Source organism: Opisthocomus hoazin, chromosome 24 (assembly GCF_030867145.1).
Source record: "Opisthocomus hoazin isolate bOpiHoa1 chromosome 24, bOpiHoa1.hap1, whole genome shotgun sequence".
Lineage (NCBI taxonomy): Eukaryota > Metazoa > Chordata > Aves > Opisthocomiformes > Opisthocomidae > Opisthocomus > Opisthocomus hoazin.
This window is the reverse complement of record NC_134437.1, coordinates 1510198-1531121: the sequence shown is the minus strand read 5'-3', so window position 1 is coordinate 1531121 and position 20924 is coordinate 1510198. Positions and strand designations below refer to the sequence as shown.

Sequence of the window (20924 nt, the reverse complement as noted above, 5' to 3'; positions counted from 1 at the left end):
TGGCTGACAGCCTCCATTAACTGCCACCTCCAATCTTCTGGCTCTGAAAACATGGCCCGAGAGCCATGGCTGTGGTGATAAGGACCCATCTGGCTTTTGGAGCCTTTTGTGTGTGTGTGTGTGTGTGTGTGTGTGTGTGTGTGTGCGTGTGTGTGTGTGTGCATGTTCTGATGGGGACGCGCTTTGTCTGAAATGCTAGCGTGAGGGGAAGCTGGATGCAGAGACTACTCTGAACCACGAGCCTGACACATCCCAGTAGGGCCACATGGTGTAAAGGAGGGCTAGGATTCTCTTGCAAGGGCAGCTGGCCCTCAGAGCCTGAAAATGTTGGGAGACACATCTCTGAGCCTTTGTATGTGCTGCTGGAGATCAGCCAGCCTCTGTGTTTCCTTTCCTGCAGCTTCATCCACCTGGACAGATCACACATCCGCAGCACAGCTGGGTGGCTAGCTGGGATTTGGCAGCACATGCAGAGCGCAAGCCTGGCTGGCGGGAGCAGAGCCCTGAAATCGCAGCTTTGCTCCCAGCTGGCCAGCTGTTTTTTGTGCTGGAGGATGGTGCCACCCGCTGGCTGTCTCACTGATGACAAGCTGCATGTCCCACCCCGGGAAGGGCTGCGCTGGCTCCCGGGAGTGGCATGAAGCCTCCCTGGGCACCAGACCCCCCTAGACCCTGCAACCTACTGGCCTGAGCTCCTTCCCTGGGGCACGCGTCCTTGTCCGGTAGCACAGAGGATACAGAAACCGTCACGGACAAGTGGCCACTTCTCAGATGCTGCTGAGACCCTCTGAACTTGGAGAGAAGAAGCGCCTGGTTCGAATGAGGGTTTAACCCTCAGACAACTCTAGCCTCTCTCCTTCCCAATCAAAGATTGAGACAGCCCCAGTCTTAAAGGGTATCTTAAAAAAATCCAAGCCTGATAGAAAAATCAGGGGAACAGGCGCTAGAGGGGATTGGTTGTGGATGAGCGTTCATGTTTCTTTCTTCAGGTTCCCCTTCACAGTTGTTCGGTCTGCTAAACTTCAGTTCAGCTAATTGTTACGTTAACCAAAGAATTCCCTTACACTGATTTGTTGCCCATGCTATCCCCTTCCTGTCCCCTGTATATGAACAGAAGATGTCTTCAGGCATTAAAAAAGCCAGACCAAAAGGATCTTAAAAGCTCCTTGGAGAAATGACATGCTCGTGTCTCTGCTGATAGGCTCTGTGCTGTTAGCTGCCAGCAGGGCAGCTTGCCTCCTCGCTCTGCCAAATCAAACCCACGTGTGCTTTGATGAAACAACAAGCAGGAGGGAGCTGCAGCAGATCTCACTTCTGGTTTGCACACATTCAGGCTGCAAAGCAAAGGCTGACCTGTTTAGCAGAGGGAAGCAGAACACATTCAGCTCAGCGATAGGCGAGGCATTTCTCTGAGATGTCAAGCCAAAAATGAAGCGAGGAAAGCCAGGATGAAGATAGTGGCACCCTACCAGCTCCGGATCAGGAGCCTCTCTGCTGCGCTACAGATATTTCTCCATGGCTCACCTGGAAGGCCTTTGTAGAGGGGCCCTCTGTAGCCCCCGTCAGGCCAGCCATTCTGCTGCAGTAGAAATATAAGCACTACTTGCCGTCAAAGGGATTTTACCTAGCACTAACGGGGAGGAAGAAAAGAAGTCACCTGCTTAATGCTCTGACATAGGTTGCTTTTTTTCCCCATGGCAGCACAGCTTTAAAAGCCCCTCGCACCGCCCTGCGCTATGCCTGGCGGAGGGGGAGGCCAGGCGCGGGCGGGCAGGGGGACAGCAGCCGGCTGCGCCCTGGGGGTGAGACCGCGCACACCCAGCGCCACCCAGCCCCGGGACCGGCCGCGGGCTGCGGCTCCGCAGTAGCGCCGCCTGCCGGCCTTCCGCGCAAACGGCGGACAGCGAGGCACCGCCCCTTCCTTTGCATAGCCCCGCCCGCTGACGCTGCGTGAAGAGCGTGGCCGGCGGGCGTGGTCCCCACGGCAACGGCGGCGTCGCCGCGTACCTTCGGGCTCGGCTGCCGGCTTTGCCGGTGCCCCTGCCCGGTGGGTGCCTAGGCGCGGCCATGCCGGCGGACGCGGAGGAGGAGGATTTCCAGCGGTTCCTCCGCCGGGTGGACGCCGTCAGTAAGCGTGCCGCGGGGTCGGGCTGGCCGTGGGGCGGCGGGGGCCGGAGGCGGCCGGGCGCCCCCGTTCTCTGCAGATAGGGTGCTAGGGGCTGAAAGGAAGTGCGGCTGGGTCAAAGGGAGGCAGAGGAGGTCTGGGAAGATTCCCACCCCCGCGTTCCGAGGTTGTTGTTGTGAAGTCTCCTCACGAGCTCAGGTGTTGGGAGGCTTCGCAGATGCAAGAGCTGCTGTCTAAGCCCGGCAATTTCTATAACGCAGAAGCTGTAGGTAGCTCCTGGAAGTGAGGTGAAGCTGTATTTATACACGCTTCCATTTATAAATTGGAGAGCCATGGATTTGATGGGTGGACCGTTCGGTGGATAAGGAATTGGTTGGATGGTCGCAGCCAAAGGGTAGTGGTCAACGGCTCAATGTCCAGATGGAGACCAGTGATGAGTGGAGTCCCTCAGGGGTCTGTACTGGGACCGGTGCTGTTCAGTATATTCATCAATGACATGGACAGCGACATCGAGTGTACCCTCAGCAAGTTTGCAGATGACACCAAGCTGAGTGGTACGGTCAAGACACCAGAAGGATGGGATGCTATCCAGAGGGACCTGGACAAGCTGGAGAGGTGGGCCTGTGTGAACCTCATGAGGTTCAACACGGCCAAGTGCAAGGTCCTACACCTGGGTCGGGATAATCCCCACTATCAATACAGGCTGGGGGATGAAAAGATCGAGAGTAGCTCTGCTGAGAGGGACTTGGGGGTACTGGTGGATGAGAAGCTCAACATGAGCCGGCAATGTGCGCTGGCAGCCCAGAGGGCCAACCGTGTCCTGGGCTGCATCAGGAGAAGTATGGCCAGCAGGTCGAGAGAGGTGATTCTGCCCCTCTACTCTGCTCTGGTGAGACCTCACCTGGAGTACTGCGTTCAGCTCTGGAGCCCTCAGCACAAGAAGGACATGGAACTGTTGGAGCGAGTCCAAAGGAGGGCTACAAAAATGATCCGAGGGCTGGAGCACCTCTCCTATGAGGACAGGCTGAGAGAGTTGGGCTTGTTTAGCCTGGAGAAGAGAAGGCTGTGGGGAGACGCAGCATTTCAGTACTTAAAGGGAGCCTATAGGAAAGATGGGGACAATCTTTTTAGTAGAGACAGCAGTGACAGGACGAGGGGTAATGGTTTTAAACTAAAACAGGGTAGGTTTAGGCTAGATATAAGGAAGAAATTCTTTACAATGACGGTTGTGAAACACTGGAACGGGTTGCCCAGAGAGGTAGTGGAGGCCCCATCCCTGGAAACATTCAAGGCCAGGCTGGACAAGGCTCTGAGCAGCCTGATCTAGTTAGTGGTGTCCCTGCTCGCTGCGGGGGGCTTGGACTAGATGACCTCCAGGGGTCCCTTCCAACCCAAAACTTTCTATGATTCTATAAAGGCCGTCCTCGTCACCCGGTGCCTTCAAAAGCATGTGTTGTCAGAGGCACAACTGAACTCCTGGTCCCTCCAGGATCACCGAGCACCGTGTGTGTATATCTCTTTTTTTTTTTTTTCATCCCCTTTCTAGCCAATTTAGTGCAAGGCTTGAACTCCCCAGACCCAGTTGTCAAGGAAAAAGCCACTGCTGAAGCAGAGACAAGGCTCCATGAACAAGAAACTAGCATGGAGGAAGAAAGCAAGACTGCAGTGAACAGAACAGTCATCAACACGCGAGCTTCTGTAAGGTTTTTTTTTCCCTTTGAAATCAAAGCGGTTTAGGGCTTTTAAATAACAGTAGTTCACATTCCTTGCCCAGGTGAAAAAATTTTGAACAATGCTTACAAGTATGTTCTGAATGTGGCTTTGTTTTTTCACTAGTTATCTTATTGGGAGGTACTTGATGCTATGCTGTCCTTGTCTTAAGACTGCTAATAACACAGAAGACTTCTGTTGGATTTAGCCAAGTTGGATGCAAGCACTGATGTGCCATAACTTGTAGCTTTCACCTGCGCTTCAGGAACTTGAGCAAAAGTAGTTGAAGACACCGGAGTCCCTTCGTTGATTTCCAGGGGCTTTGCTTTCTGCAGTAGGGTTTGAATTTCAGTGACTTGCCTCATTGATGATACGAATGGAAGCTTTCTGGTAAGGTCAAAAATCATGAAGTCCTTGCCATCCTTTGTTTAAGCGTCAATTTGATGTTCCCAATATACATCAATCTGGGTATTTTACACGCATTCTAGCCCTGAACAACTTAACCAAGTGTTCGTTTGCTGCTGTGGGTTTTCCTGAGATGTCTGTATGTGTACATGCATGTGCTGTGTTTCTCTTTTCTTAGGACATGGCAAATGCAGAGACAGTGAACGCAGGTAGGACAGTGCTTCCTCTGGTATTTAGCATCTCTTCAATCTGTTTTAGCAGAGGTGGAGTAAGGTTTGCTGTTACTTCATGCAAGGCCTAATTCTACTTTTGCCGCAGTTACAGCGAACTTTCCTAGAGACTTTAATCATAATTCAGTCAGATCTAGGAACACACTAAGGATTCTGCCGGTATGGCTGTATTTGTTCATAGGTAGGAAGCTTGTTGGTGTAGTTTGTTATCATATTCTGGGGTCTCATCTAAAAAGTTAGTATTCTGAATTTAAAAGGAAACAGGTCTATCTGTAGAGATGAGATACTTCGAGGCAGGTACGCAAATCATCAGTGGTAGCATGGTCTTTAGGTGTAATAACTTGTCATTCGTGTTCCAGCTTAATTGTTGAAATGTCCCCTTAATATTTTCTGTGTAGAGAAATCACTCGAAAGAAATACTTTAGGAACTACTTTTTTTCTCATCTGTGCATTGATTTTAATAAAGCTTGCTTTTTTTCAAAAAAAAAAAAAAACCAAAAAAAAACCCTACGAAATAAAAATGCCACCAACTCCACTGGCTCAAAGATGGCTTTCTGGCAACTTTGGAAAAGGATGCAAAAGAACGAGCTGAACGAAGGAAGAGAAATGAACAACTGGCAAACGGTAATTGCTAAAGGCTTTTCTAGCTAATGCCTTCAAAAACTACTTAGCAGAAACTGGGCTGATCTGAAAGACTGTCGAGCTACTCTGTTATTGCCATTCTTATGTACACTGAGACACACCTTTGGTTGTCTGAGACCAGCGTTCTTGTCGGCAGCATTGATTAGCCGGATATAACAGGGTTACATACTGCACAGAGCTGTTGCAACCTGTTCTTCTCCATACTGTCCTCTTTATGATAAGGGTTTGGGATGGAGGGAGCAAGTCTGAGTATTTCAGGGCTGGGCAAAGACAAATGCTTAGTTTTCCCTGTGAAAGAGGAATGGGGATCATGTGCACTGAATAGCTGAGAGGTCCCTTGCAAACAATGGCTAGTGAAGACAGCTGCAGTGGAGCTGGACTGGAATTTTGATGATTATTGCAGCAGAAGAATATGGCCTCTGTTTCCTCAGTCACCATTTGGGGAAATAAGAAACAGTTGTTAATGCATGACTGTTGTTTTGCAGCTCTGAAAGAGGAGGGAAACAATGCCTTCAGGAAAGGAGACTATGTCATAGCCATTCAGAGATACACTGAAGGTCTGGAAAAACTGAAAGATAAGCAGGAACTTTACACAAACAGAGCACAGGTCAGCATGTGGAAATGAGCTACCAGTATACTGTGTTTAGTGTTACTTTGCCAGGATAGAACCCAAAAAGGATTGTTCTGCTGTCTAAGTGAATTTCATAAAAGGTAATATATGTTGCATTAGAGAGGTTTAAAAAAAGGGAGCAAACCATTTTCCCTGGCCGTCCTCCACCACCAGGAATTAATGAGTTCTGCTTTGCTGTCATATTATCAATGGTAAATTTTTACTGTGGCTAGAAGTTAACAGCAAGGTAGTGCAGACTGCAGGTTTTAATCTTTTTACAAATTTAATGAAAGAGTTGCACAAAGAAGGTTATTAGAGGTGTAAATTCTTCCATCCTGATGGATGTTTCTGAATCCCTCGAAAGCTTTAGTTCTGCTGTGGCTAGTCCTTCCTGAGGGAGTGTTCATGTCTCCTCCCTCTTGACTGTGGCACAGGTGAAACCCTGCTCCTCCAGGAGTGGGGAAAACAAATAATTTTAGTTCAGACTTTTATTTAAATGCACTGCTTGTTATTTTTTTAGGGATCACTTTTATAACTGTAGAATGTTAGCATTTGCTTTGCATTCTCTACTTGCCTTGTACAATCCATATGTCTATATTGAATTTTGTTTTATTAAATTTATTCCAAGTTACAAACTCCAAGGAGATGGAAGACAGGATAAGAAACTCCTGGTAATTATCTCGCAAAATCAATGGTGGGGCAAATCAACACTTTAATCTTACTTTTTTAATTAGCTAACGTTTGCACAATAGTTAGTAGAAGTTGTTTGACACATTCTAATTCTTCTGCCTAGACTCTCTTGGTTTTATTTCAGGCCTACCTGAAGATGCATGAGTATGGAAAAACCATTGGTGACTGTGAATGGGCATTAAAGGTAACTTGAGGATTCTGTCTTTTGGGATCAGGTCAAGTGCTCCTGGAAGGCAGGTTTGCGTGCGACTGATGATATGGAGACAAGTGTAGAGCTGGATGTTTCCTCAATGTTTTTTGTGCACAGCTAATGAAAATTAGTACTTACTTCATTCCTGGCAGAACTAATCAATAGACACATGGAAATTCTGTTGCTCTGAAATTCTGAAGTTTTGCGATTATGGGCTTGTTGATGCAGGCCTTCACATTACCTAATTGCACATATTGCCCGAAGTGCAGTTTTCTGGGAAGGATATTAGCACCAGCTGCTTTCTACCTTTAACCAGACCAAAGCCCACGTTCCTTGCGTAGGGAAGGAAAGTTGGTACCTGGAGGTAATAATTCAGCATCTGAACTTTAGATGCCTCTAGTAGATGCTATGAATACCCTCTTCTGTGCTTACAGTTATTTTGGGCAGCTATAACTATAAATCGGAAGTCTGGAAAAAAGTATTAAAAGGGTAAAATTTCTAATCACGTAACTAATAATTCCTTTTTTAACACAGTGCAATGAAAATTATATTAAAGCCTATTTTCTAATGGGAAAAGCTCACCTGGCACTCAAGCACTACAGTGAGGTAAGTGGACTAAATCTTGTGGCCATGGGACCATGTTTTGTTCTGCTTTTGATGTCATGTTGTAGGTGAGAGGGTGAAATTCGTGATCTTAGGAATCAGACAAATGAAAGTATGTTGAGCCTTTAGACTCGAGAGAAATTTTCTGTGCTTTGCAAAAACTAATAGTGCTAAAATCAAATTTTCTTTCCTCATCCTGGTAAAATAGCCTGTATCCTTTGCTTTGGTACACAAAAAATGTAGGAAGACACTTCTGTGTAGCTGTGTCAATTTGTACTCTAATCAGCCTCAAAAGAATGAGGGAATCTTCTGTTCGGTATACATGGTTTACCTGGTGAGAATTTGTCACCACTTGTCTGTCAGACAGCAAGCTTTACTCCCGTGCTGTGAGGCTTGAGTCTAGACTGGGTAAGTGTTTGGGGAGTCTGTAAGGATTGTGTATATGCTCAGAGAATCCCATGTTTGGCACTTCTGTTCAAGTGCTTCGAGACTGGTGTTAGCAACAGGTCCTCAGGGAAGTGGGAGTGTTGCAAGTGCTGTATTTCAGCTCAGCTAAGGAACAGAATGAAGGACTGTCCTTGTCAGGTACTGGTGGACTCTTGTAATTGCGGTCTATTAGCAGTGACTATATTTCCCCAAAAGAGATGACTGAGTAAAGTGTATCTCACTTTTTTTTTTTATCCAAAATTGCTCTGTGCTGCGGGTGTTATTAAACTGTTGCTGCATATAGCTAAGAAATGATTGCATATCACCTGTGGATGAGAAAAATCTCAATGTATTTCAAGTTAAGTGAACTGTGAAGATGAAAGTTGTTGGTGAATGTGAGAGATTTTTTTTTTTTCCAAAGATCCTAGTGAAATGAATGTCCAACAAAAGATTTAATTCTGTGTTTCATGTGTGAAAACTGAGTGGAAACATAAATACTGTTAAAATAATGTAACATCCTATTAACAAATAATTAAGCTTGAAATAAACAGCCAGCTATTTTAGTACAATTCTGACCCTTGGTCTTCAAAAATCCTCCTGACGAGGAGAGAAGACAGGCTCAAAAGTATTTCTGATGCTGTCAGAAATGACTTCACTAGAAATAACTGTAGAGCATGGACAATACAAGTCTACATGAAATCCACCATGAGGAGTTCTTGACATGTGCACGTCTGATCCCTGCGGATAGTTACAGTTCCTGCAGTTTTAATGCGATGCCTCATTTTCTGTTTTCTCACTGGAACTTTGCTTTTTGTTCCTACTAGTATGTTCCTAGGTTTGTACTTGAAATTTTCCTTTTGATTCCTGGACTAGATGACCCACAGAGGTCCCTTCCAGCCCCTAACATTCTGTTATTCTGTAATTTGAAATAGCAGGCAGGTATGGGGACTGAGAATAATGTTCCACTTACACTTTGAATTATGAAAGTTTTGACTTGTGTGTCTCCATAAATTCTGTTTTTCACACTTAAAGTATTGTGACCCACGAACTTTTGAGCTTAAACAGGATGACTCAGGCTACGATAGAACTTTTATCACCTTCCCATTTTTATCTTAAATTGAGAGTCCTTTTTCTTTTCTCTGTTAAGTCCAGGCAGTGTTATGAGAAGATCTTGGAAATTGATCCCCAAAAGGAAAGCCTATTTAAAGGTAAGAAACAGAAATTTTTGCACTGTTGTCCCTTGTTTTCTGGTCAAGATGGACCTTAATCGAAACCACTGTTATGCTCATCAGAACTTTTGATGGAGTGTCTTCATTCAGTTTTTGTTTCTGATTGTGTCTGCTTTAAGCTCCGTTTCACTCATCCGAGCGGTGAGTCATTCTGTACATATGTACATAGATGACAGTGCTCTCTGTCATGGAGTCAACTTTGTTTTTTACTTGAAACTTGACCGTATCAGAACATTTAACTGCCATGCTTTGTTTTCTTTTGATTTCCAAGACTGTATGAATGAAGTAGACTCAGAGGAAAAAAGAACAAAAGATGAAGAGAGAGCAATGAAGGAAGTTCAGTCTGGAACGCTTGCCGCTCAGTCCATTAAAGAACTGCTGCAGAAACTTGATAGGCCTGACCAGAATATCCTCTACTATACAGGAGGGATCAGACTTTTGGCAGGAGCTGTGAAAGATTGTAAGCATTTGATGCAAAGCTTGTTGATCATGGGAGCTGCGATCCAAGTAGGGGAATACAAGTGGAGTAGTTTTTAAAGGAACAGAAAAACGGTTCCTATATTTAAAACAGAAAATTGAAGTCCATCGTTCTTTACAGCACCAGGCTTGAATTAGAGCGGTTTTCAGCTTCAGAGCTGCCTCTACTTCAAGTAGCATTCTTGGAGATTTTTCCCCTCTTTTAACAATGTTCTTTCGCCAAAGCTGTTGATCCAGTGACCTTGTCTTTTAACACTGTGTTATAGAAGAGCAGGAGTCTGCCTTCACAATAGTACATCAGCCAGATGGATCATAGAACTGATTAGTTTATCTCTAAATTTTTCAGGCACTGGGCAAACTTTATTTAGAACAAACAATGGATTCAGTATTCTCAAAGACAACGAGATTGTAAGATGGTAAGAGCTCTCCAAAGGAAAACAGTAGGGTGTTACAGCATGAGGAGATGAAAATACTGTTTTGAAGAAACACAATCGCCTCTTGAAATGCAGATGAAATGATCGAAAGATAATGTAATAACAGATTTTAATGTCTGAATGGACTGACTTATACCTGACTCTTATACAAACAGTACTGTCTTAGATGCAGTGAACAGAACTAATGAAGTTCTGCTTCTGTCTCCTATTTCTGTACAGTTATCCTATCTCTCATGGTGAGAGCAGGTTTGTAAAAAAACTGAAGTTAAAAGAAAATCGGGAAGCACTTAATTGCTTTAAGTATATCTAGCTAGGCTCCCTGGTGCTATTAGTTGTCGTCAGAAAATATTTGGCCTTATAGCTCTGTAACGTAACCTGTGAAACTCTCTGATCTTGTAATCAAGGAACAGAATCATCTCTGGGGACGTGTATCTTCTGCTGCTGTATTTTCTTGGCTGCCATTATACTGTGTTTTGGTAATCAAGAAGAAAATCTGACTAATATTTATCTGTAGTGCTTTATAAACTTTGTCTATAGAGGGATCTCTTGAGTCAGGTTCAGATAGATGATGGAAACGAGTAAGATGTGCAAAAGACATGATTTGAAAATTTTGCACAACTAAGTTCGTTCAGAACAGCATGATCTGGTTGAATGGGGCAGGAGAGCTCTTCGAGGTTGTCGGTGGGACTGCAGCACAGACTTCTTCAGGGTTCATTGCTATTTTGCGTTTTGGCTGTAAACAGACTTAAGAGATGAGCACTTCCAAATTTGCAACAAAGTTTTTACACCCTGGCTATTCACAACTATCTCAGAGCAGAACTGAATTTATCACCTGTATTGTGCTGTGTAATGTTCATATAGAATCTCTGTGTGTTGGGAGCAGAGTGGAGCTAGTAGGTCGTAAATCTGGTCTCAGGGGAGGTCCTCTGGAAAACAAGTCTGATGATAGTCCTAAAATTGTTTAACCAACAAGCTGGCTTTAGAGCTTGTGAGCTTAAGCATTCATGTGGCAGATCCTCGTCTCTGTGAGACTTTCCTGATTGCCCTAGCCAAAGAGTTAATTGTTTGATCTGTCCTTTGTTCTTTTTATGAGCTAACATTTCTAATTTAGGGGCTTCTGTGCAGAAAGAAAAAACACTGCTGAAGTGGATCTGTCTGTTTCTCTTCTCTTCCTTTGGCAAGCTGTCTGCGCTGGGAATGGTAAAACTATGTAATCAACATTAATCATTGCTAAATGTACTGTTAATATGGCACTTATTGTGTCTAAAACTGGAGTTTGGCGTGAACACCGCTTTCCCAGAGCACTTGGGTCTAGACTTAATTGTAAATGAAGCTTCACAGGTCAAATGCAAGTGTCGAAGGTGTACTGCTAGCAGCAACCACAATTGTGGTCGTTCTGTGCATCATGAGGTGAAATTTCCAGTGTACTTCAGTGAGCATTTTAAATCCACTGAAGGGGTGGAAGGTAAATTCCCTGTGATTATTACTGCTTTTGAGATAGTATCACTTGTGTCATTTTGTGTTTTCTAAGCAGTTATACCAGCAAAAAGCAGAGTTTTATAGAAGTGCCATTAGGGAAGGCTGAATTCCTTTGGCACACGCGATCAGCAGTCATTGGGCAGGTAGCCCTTGCCACTGTTTCTAGGGAGTATACCTGTAGATGAGAAATGGGGACACACGCACACACACGAAAGTGGTGCAGAGTGCCACACAAGAAAATCCAGAATGCTTGGTGTCAGTGTCTGTGACTTGCATATCACGGGATCCAGGCTACAGGTAGGTAGTAGTAAATACAGAGCAATGTACAGGCTTGTGTGGCTTACATGTTTGTGCCTGGCAGGGCAGTGTACCATTGTGCCTGAGCAGCCTGGACCCTTGCAGTTTGCAGACAGCTGATGGAAGTGAGGAGCACTTTGTGCTCATGGTTCTGGTGTCTCTTTGTTTGAAGAAGCGCCTGTGCCTGAGTAGCCACCATGTTGCTAGTGAGGGTAGAAATTTAAAAATCAGGGGATGTGTTGAAGTAATGGAGCTGAGAGAAGATTAGTGGGTGTTCTGCCTTACCATTGCTCTGCAGGAGTGTTGTGCAACATGAACATATCAGAGGGAATGAGCACATTAGTGGATGAAATAAAAACATTAAACCTGTTAAATCAGTATGGGAAAAAAATTATAAGAGTAATGGGGATGCCATTGTGTGACATTGCTCTTAGGTCTTCTCTTTTTTCAGATGAAAATCAGCGTCTTCTATTGACTCACCCCGATGTGAATGCACAGCTGCCAAAACTGCTTTCTTCTGGGGTATCGGAGATCCAAAAGGAGACCTTGGCACTAATTTCTCTTTACTCAGAGAATGTGAATGGGAGGAGACTGCTGGTCAGGCACCAGGACCTAACTGAGTAATAATACACACTATGTTATACTTCAGAAAAATTTCCGTAATGCCTGGGTTTACAGATGTTCAGAACTCATTCCACTAGCATCAAGGTTGCAGGCTTTCTGGAAGGAACATAGTGATGTTGAGACATGTGTCCTTGAGGGACAAGCCTAGCCAAGCACAAGTAAGAGTTAGGTGTGTGGAGAAAACTGCAGTAAACTTTGTAACTGAAGATGTCTGTGAAGCCAAGTAGAAAGGGCTCATTCCTGAGCATGCTCATGTAATTTTAAGGCATAGTTACCTATTTTATAAACCAACAAGTGTGTTTTAGTCTAGCACTCAATCAGGTGTTTACACTGTTCTGTCTTAATAGCTCATGGTTTCAAGCGGCGACTTTCTCCTCATTTGGTAATCGGTATTTATGATTATTCAGTGTTGCCATGGCTCTGTGTATGTTAAAATTGCTATATTTCTGCAAAGAGGGGCAGCGTTGCGAGAGAATCTGGTGGAGAAATATTGTTCTACTGCCAGTTAGGTGACTGAGTATGTTTGGAAGGCCTAATATGTCCAGAGTGGTCAAAACCCTGCTGAAAATCAAGGAGTTTAAGATCATAAATTGTGTTGGTGCACTTAAATTACAATTTTGATCTTTCACAATTAAACCAAAGCTGACATAAATTTTGGGGCTTTTTTAATAACAGATGGCTGCAAATTTTGATGATGTTTGTCAACAGCACTGATGCCAGGGCTAGCAGTGCCATGAACATACTATCTGATTTAACTGAAGAGGAAAGGTAACTGACATTTCTTCATTCATTTTTGTGAAGTTGTACTTTGAAATGTAGTGAATGAGCTAGTGATAGATGCTATTGGCCTGCTTTGCTGGGAGGGTACATTGCTGACTGATGTCTGCCTTGTCTGTATGTTGCTGTTGTGTTGCCTTTATCTGTGTTTTTTGTCTAAAGCTTGAAGTGTCCAAATATGGCTTTCTTTATCCCTCGACAGGTTCAAAACCCAGTGTCGTGTCATGCTTTCCACAGGTGTTTTACCTTTGTTCACTCAGTTGCTGGTACGAAAGATCTCAGTTTCTATATTTCTGGTTTACTTTTGTGTGACATGTCTTATGACTACTCTTTCCAGTTTTACAACCAGTTGCTCCTAGACAGAACCCCTCTGTGTTCGAACTATGGTAGTTACTGTGTCTCTAGTTCTGTAGGTGTAAGAAATTCAGTTTTGTCATACACTTTCCTCAGGAAAATGTGCTTAGTCTCCAGTACTTAGTGCTTGGTTTCTACATATTACTAGTTTTATATTCAGTGCAAGCTGTGGACTTGGTTGCAGATTCCCACTGGTAATCTGTCAGGCCAGGACTTCACCCTCAGTTGTGTGTTACGCTCTGCTTACTGTGACTTTAATCCACTGTCACTAACTGGTCATATCTTGGACAGTGATTCTTTCTGTTTCTTTCTTCATCCTGACCTCTCAGAGATGACATGAGGTCACAAAGTAAAGATGTTTAGTGGTTCAGATCCCTTTCCTGGTTATCTAATTATATATCTAAATCTGGTTTATTTAGTCTACAAACTTACAATACTGTTGGTACAGAAACCTGTCCTCGGGAAGAAGGAGAATGATGGGGAAGACTGGGTCTGTTGCAGAATGACAGATACAGCTGGAAAGTAAAACACTTCACTTCTCCAAATGAGCACCAAGACAATGTAATAATTACAGCATTTTTAAACTGCTTGTTGCTCTCTCCTTTTGAACATACCTAACTGGAACTACAGCTGCAGCAGAGGCTGTTCTGTTCTGTGACCTAAGTGAGTGATAGTAGGAAATATTCACAGTCTGGGGTTAGGGACCACAGAATCCAGTCACTTTTTCCCAAGACTCTTAAAACATCATTGGGAGATTCATTGTGAAAATGAGGGAGATTTGCAAACTTTGGACAGCTGGGATTTAACATAGGTGAGAGAGATTCAAGAATCCCATTTCCGTTGCCAGAGCGATAGGAACATGTATTTGATGTTTCCTTCTCATTTGTCCTTAATTTGTTATTCAACTCTTCTGTTTTCAGACCTCTGCCAAGCTGGTGAACCAGGCAGCCTTTGCCCGTTGCATTGGTATCATGGGGAATCTCTGTGCAGATGTAGTCATTAGAATGCAGATGGCGGAGTGCAAGGAGTGCTGGCAAGCATGCTTAAAGTTTGTGGTAAAGAAACTTGACAGCCCCCTAGAATAGTGCTGTCAGCCCTATCTCCTGTGGAAATGGCACTTGTGTGGTCATGTTTGCCTGCCTCCCCTCATAGCTCTGAAACCTCGACTGAGATCTTTCAAATCTGGTAGCTGGATAGAGGTCTCAAAGTGGTCCATTGTTCACGGAAATTGTGGATCAATAGATGGGTGGAGGAGAGTGAATGGTCCCTTATTGTAAGTGGCCCCTTTCAGGGTAAGGATGCAGTATGAACTCAGTCCTCGGAAACTGAAGAATTCAGAGGGTGGGAAAGGATGTTGTTAACTGCCTCAACATCAGAAGTTTGGAGTATGCAGCCTTAGATACCAAAGCAAAACAAACACAAAAACAAAAACCAATCTGTATCAAAAGGTGTTATTAGCTCTGGAGCTCACAGGGCTTTTTCTTCCTTCTGAGTTCATGATGCATCAGGGGAACGCTGATGCACCGTGTGAGTAAGCACACAGAAGACTGAGGAAGTGCGTATGCTGAACCTCTGAACTGATTGCACTCTGCTCTCCTTTGGACACAGGATGAATGCTTTGATGTCAGCACACCCAAATACCAGGAGTGTGTGTTTGCAGTGCTGGGCCTAATGATGAATTTGCTGCTTGAATCAAATGTGATCATCCAGGTATACGGGATCTGTGAATATTCTTTGGTAGTATTCTTCCATAATCACTTCCTCAAAGATTCAGAATTGCTTGAGCAGTTACAGCATCCTCCTCTCTTGTTGCTGTAAATGGCCTGATGCAAGTCACTGAAGTCACACCAGAGCATTCAAATAGAATAGGTGAAGGAATGGCCGTGGAATATTGTGACCTTGCAGTCTGTACAGGGAGAAAGAGCTTGACTGCGTTAAATGGATTTAGAGCCCTCTTTCACATAAAGCATGCTGAAGCACTTAAAGGCTGTCAACCTTGGATTTTGCTGGTGTTTGGTTGCTTTTTAATTTTTATTGGTGTTTAAGGTTACTGTTAAGAGTGGTTGACAATTTACGTAAGCTAAAAAGTGAAAAACCACAAAATTTTCTCCTCCACCACCTCCCCCATATACACACAGTTAGCAATAAAATACAGTGTAACCTATAGTACCTTTGCATAGTGGTATAAATGTTTTGTTTGGCATCAGTCTCCAATTATGGGATATTCTTGATGCTTGGCACATTCCAAAATTACTTAAAACTAAGGATTTCATCAAGCAGGAAGAATTTCAAGAAGTTACATCTGGGCACTGAGGTGTTAGCAACTTCCTGCCATATGTGCCCTGATCTCCATTGGATTCTTGGTTGTAGAGTACTTTGTCTGTTAACCCATTTCTGCTATAACAATTCTTAGCAATCAGCTAGACCTGAGTTTTTGACATTGTTGTTTCAGAACTTTGCTGTGGACATCAGTCGCAGGTGCATGTCTCTCCTCAGGGATAAGGATGGAAGGATTGTGACAGTAAGTGGGGTATCTATGGACTAACGAACTATTGTATTACCTGACCTGAACACTTCACTGCAAATGTTCATAATTACTAGTAGTAAAGAAATAATATGCTACATATGTTATTCCAGTTTGTACCTTGTTTGATGCAAGACATTGTCAGTGTTCTCTTGAAATCTACTTAATACAAACTCTTACAAATCATTTCATCCTTAGGATGATTTTCAATATAAAAAAAAAAAATCAATCTAAAAGCAAAGGAACAAGAACAACTTGGGTGTTTAGCAGCTGTTTCTTTTGACAGTTCTTGCATATGAATCATACCTAGGAGATTGTACTCCTGTTAATGGTGTGTGACTCCCACAGATAGCAGTTATTCAAGGCAAATGGGTAGGAGAAAATGTGGACTTAGTTTGTTCACCTTTCTGAACTCACATGAATTGTTCTGATGTGTTTTACTTGACTCAATACCAGCAGTGCTAGACTGGTTCCTATAAATACATAAATATACCAGGAGTTGTCCTGATCTCTCTACACTGAGTCTTTAGAGGCTGTGCTGAGTTCAGTTTCCAGCAAGCAAAAAGAAAAGCCGTGTCCTAAAGATGTTCTGTAATATTTATTTCTGTAAATATATTTCTGTGAATTTCTCTTTTTATCACTTTAATTACTCTGGTTTTATTCTGCAGAGTCAAAATAATTTGAAAATTCCTTAAAGTTGTCTGGACAAATAAACTTCTCTTTTTCCTTCTATCACACTGTCCTCTAATTAAGAGAGCCATTGGAGTGTTAAGTCGCATCCTGCCAGCATCCTCCTCAGCTGTAGAAGAAGTAGTGAAAGGAGGAGTGGTGAAGAAAATGATGAAATTCTTGAAAGTAAATTAATTTAACAAAATTCATTTTATTTCTGCTTGTGTCGTCCCTTATGAAAACCATAGTTGCCCCTGTGTTTAGCCTTCTTTCCCTAGGAGAAAGACCTGTGCAGTCACTCTGGCTGCATATGTCTGTCTGTGTTGTCCGTTGTAACAGTGTTTTCAAGATTATTTTTAAGTGAGTTAGCTGTTTGGAGACTAGACTGTGTTCTCTAGTCTGGTCCATAGCCCGGATTTTTCAGTTATTTCTGTGTGAGCCAGATGCCCGTGCACACCTCTGCTTGCAGAGACCTGCAAATTCAAGAATCCGCTACTGCAGGCCAGTTGAAGGATTAAAGCTTAAAATTGGTGTGGTCTAATTTGGACCACTGAAAAGCAATGGAGCCCTTTCCACTGATTATCAGCTTGGGAGCAATTTTTCTTTGAATAATGCATGTGTTAATCTGTAGACACTGTTTTGCTCTGTGTCCGTGGATCTATCAGAATGTGTGTCTACCCAGCCTGATGTGGATTCTACAGACTTGCTATGATGCAGATGAAATTAGCCTAGAAAAAGGTGGTAGCACTCAGCTTGGCTCTGGTAACTAGCAAGCATCAGAGGAGTTAATAGTTTGAAAGGAATTGGGCTCCAGAGATTCAGGGAATTTTGTGTGTTGATGGCTGGCAGGAAAGAGATGGTTCTTGTGTCATTTTCAGCCTGTGTTAATCTGGAGATATATACTCTACAAAGGGCTTAATTTGGTATTTGGGCTTAGGCATAAGGAATACCTAACTATGTCCATGGTACCTAAGCTATTCTGTAACCTGAAGTAAGCTGGGGTATGAGCTGTATGTTTGTTAATGTATGCTTTGTTCTCATCAAATCTAGGCTGGAGGGCAGATCACATCCACTTATGGTATAAAGACCCTTTCTGTCTGCATCAGAAGTAATAGGCAAGCTCAAGAAGACCTAGTGAAGTCAGATAAAAGTAAGTGACAACTTCACTAATTAGAGACTGAATGCAGAGATGTAATCTTGATGTTGTCTGATTATTTTCTTCCCCTCTAGAATGGAAGTGACCACTGGGTTTTACTACTGCAAGACTTTAGCCGTGTTTTCTGAGTAATGTGCTGTTTTACCTCCTAAAACAGTGCTTAATGAGCCTTAGCTCTGTGTGTGGATGGAAACAGGCATATCAGATAATGAGCTCGAGTTAGAAAAAGTGTGCTTTACTCAAGTAAAATGGCTTGATATGCCTTTTCAGAGCCAGAAATATGCATATTTTGAAAAAAGTGCTTGTAAACGGTAGCTAAATTGGGTTGTGTTTCCTGACATTAGTGGCAAAAGTAAGAAACTTCGTTTAGAAATCTGATTTCCAGAGGTTGAGGCTGTTAGTTTCCTTCATTTTACCCGTGGGTATTTGGGCTAGTATTAAAAGGAAATGGATTTGGATACAGAGTGACAATATCAGACCAGGTGTCTTAAGGTATTTTTGAGTATATTTGCTCTAGTCGTGCGGCATAACACTACTTGGATTGCTTTAAAATCCAGGTTCAATTAATGCTAATGTAACTACAACAGAGAATACTGAAGTTTTATCTGAATGGTTGAACCTGTCAAGAAACTGTCAGCTCATGTAGTTCAGCTTGAACCCTAAGGATTTCCACTCATTAAAAGCCTTTCAGAGCATCATCTTCCTTTTGTGCACCTCATCTGAGTTTCACTGTCATCCGTAGATGAAGCTTTCATTTCTTCAAATTAGCAGCAACACTTCCCCATCGTTCTTTCCACCAAAACTCTGGGTATTAATCTTGTGAGGAGTCGCTGTTTCTTATTTTTGTCATCTCTGTTTGCCAACCCAGACATTGCCCTGTTGCTAGGAGCCTGCTGGAAGCAAGCTATAGTCCCATGACATTAAATTTTATTCCCGATGGGCCACTTAGTTCAGCTTCTGCACCAGCCACTGTTGCTGTCTGGAGCAGCACTGCCTTTTCAGAAGATGATAGTGCAGAAGAAAAGGTGGGATGTGATCTGGAAGAGCAGATGGGACCACGCAAGAAAACCAATGCAAACTTACGTAACCCCCAAGGAAACTTCATGCATGTGAAAGCCATGGCTATATTTTATCTAGAGAGCAGTCTATCTAAATGGTTCTAGATTCTGTGGTCCGAGATGCTGCTGCTGCTTACAGATGCCAGCGAGAGCTATACAACTCTGTGTCAAGAGTGTAGACAAAATCCTCTGCTGCTGTACGCTAGTATAGGTTACAGAAGTAGATGAGCTGAGCTGCTTTGTTAGCTAAGGATGTATAGGAAGCTTTTTCCGTGTTCCTTTATTCAGCTGTTCTTTCCACAACAGCATTTCTGTCTTAAGACATTTAATTTGATGCTATAAGTGCTCTACTCTGTGCTTGCCCTGCTAGTATGGTGGGGTGAGAGGCCAGTGCAAGATCCTGAAAGCAGCAAAGGTGGTATGTTCAGTGTCAGAGAAATCCTAAACAAATTCAGAAACACAAGTTCCATGCTAGAGCTTAAAGTGTAGAGTTTAGGTTCATTTTTATGTGAAAGATACCTAGGCAGGTGAAGCCAAGACAACATCCTGGATCCTGAATCTTGTTGTGGAACTCCCTTGCCTCTCCAGGTTTTCTAGAAAAATGCCTGACACAGAACAATGTCACTCTCTAGGAGTTTAGGTAAAGACAGGAGAAAATATCAGTGCTACTTGAACAAATCTGTGTGCATTCTGTGCAATTAATCTCTCTCTCTCCCAGGGTTCAGTGTGCTGCTGAAGCTCTTGGACTCAGAGAATGAAATGATTGTGGGAAATGCTGCTTTCTGCCTTGGCCAGTGCCTTGTAGTTCCCGGAGCAGCAACATCCTTGCTGAATTCCAATGTTGTGATGATTTTGTTGAAACATGCTGGTGGTGATGCTACAAGAAGCTTAGTGCAGGAGAATGCAGCAATTGCTCTGGGGAAGCTTTGTGTCACTGAACCAAGGTATTGTGAAAAACACTACTGTTCTCCTGCACCATCTGGTTGTTATTAGGTGATAATTCTTGAAAAACTGACCCATGTAAATCGATTCTATTCATAGAGCAAGCAGGTACAGGGCAGGTGGTTAGTTTATATGAATACTCCATGAAATCTATTGCCCTTCCTCCAACTGGAATTCCCACTTGTGGCACTGTTCCCACAGGTCTTCTTTAGGATTCTTGTCTTGTTAGTTGTCTGTCTTAACATGTTTTAAGGAGCTCATTTTGTGTTGCTTTCTGATGTTACCCATGCCAGAAGAATGGAAGGAGGAGGAGCCATGTTAGAAGTTTACAGAGGTCAGAGCAATAATGAGAGCAAAACAAAAGTATAAATGTCAGCAAAGAATGTCTGCTGCTGCCTACAACAAGTATGCCAAGCTCTAGATAGCTGCAAACTGTCAACTGGATCTTGAACTGCATTGCAGACGGAGGAACTGAATTCAACTTGTTAAGATACATCCTGAACCACTGCAGAAAGCAAGGGATAATGCTTAGGTTCCAAAAGTTGAAGTACCTTCCTTCTGTTGGACCCCAAATGAGCAACAGAGAAAGTATCTGCTCTGAGATTTGCAAAACACTCCAGAGAGATAAAACTTGAACAATTGTCAAGTACTGCTTAGAACTCTCTTTTCCCTTTTTGCGGGGAATCGTAGTCTAGAAACTCTGTTTCTCATGCTACTGTAGGAGGAATTAATTGAATGTAGCATTAAACATCCTTGACAGTTTGGGCATGGAGTATAACAGAGCAGTGGAAGCTTAAAACTTTTATTATTAGCCAGCCATCTCATATTTCCCCAGCAACCTTTCTGTTGTCTTTTCAGGCATATTGTTCAACTGCGGAAGCTCAATGGACTGGCCATCCTGAACTCCTCTATGAAATACGTGCATAGCATCTGAAGGCTTCAAGAGAGCTTCAAAACGTGCTGTTAATATCGCTTGCTGTTGAGTATTTTCTTCTTTAATAAAACTAACTGGAAGCACATCAACTTTTCAATCCCTTTTCAATGTGTTTGTGGTCCTCCATAGAAGCCAGTGAAACAATACCACGGAGAAAGAAGTTACCTTATTGTCTAGGCTAACAACTAAAATAACAGCTTGCATTGAGCTTGTCTTTGCTTTCATAAATGATGTTGCCCTTTCTTGCTGGCGAGTTCCTTGCTGCTTAATCATTGACGAATGGCTCGTCTAGTCTGCTTTCCAGTTTGGGTCCAGTACCCAGTGTATTAGAAGAAAATG

At 43.2% G+C, this 20924-nt stretch overlaps 1 protein-coding gene across 5 annotated transcripts; it reads left to right on the top strand.

Annotated features, from left to right (window-relative positions):
* The first annotated feature begins 1980 nt into the window (after positions 1-1980).
* Positions 1981-20659, top strand: TTC12 (tetratricopeptide repeat domain 12). 5 transcript variants are annotated; one of them, XM_075442463.1, is made up of 21 exons: positions 1981-2128; positions 3672-3823; positions 4419-4449; positions 5017-5094; positions 5598-5719; positions 6537-6596; positions 7137-7208; positions 8779-8839; positions 9132-9320; positions 9684-9753; positions 10883-10971; positions 11999-12167; positions 12847-12939; positions 13151-13214; positions 14223-14357; positions 14911-15012; positions 15755-15823; positions 16580-16681; positions 17546-17645; positions 19428-19653; positions 20510-20659. In XM_075442463.1, exons 1-21 carry the CDS (start codon positions 2068-2070, stop codon positions 20583-20585), a joined length of 2121 nt encoding a protein of 706 aa, XP_075298578.1. In that variant the 5' UTR covers positions 1981-2067; the 3' UTR covers positions 20586-20659. The 5 variants fall into 5 exon arrangements, with proteins under 5 accessions (XP_075298578.1, XP_075298579.1, XP_075298580.1 ...); XM_075442464.1 differs by lacking the exon at positions 9684-9753 and having other exon boundaries at positions 10883-10981; XM_075442465.1 differs by lacking the exon at positions 16580-16681.
* Positions 20660-20924: the final 265 nt, after the last annotated feature.

What these genes read in the sequence shown, in the direction of transcription:
- TTC12 (XM_075442463.1), top strand. Translation starts at nt 2,068, where the DNA reads ATGCCGGCGGACGCGGAGGAGGAGGATTTCCAGCGGTTCCTCCGCCGG. An exon ending in AAGCATGCTTAAAGTTTGTG is followed by an intron (nt 14,358 to 14,910) that starts GTAAAGAAACTT and finishes CTTTGGACACAG; the next exon opens with GATGAATGCTTTGATGTCAG. An exon ending in CTTTGTGTCACTGAACCAAG is followed by an intron (nt 19,654 to 20,509) that starts GTATTGTGAAAA and finishes TTGTCTTTTCAG; the next exon opens with GCATATTGTTCAACTGCGGA.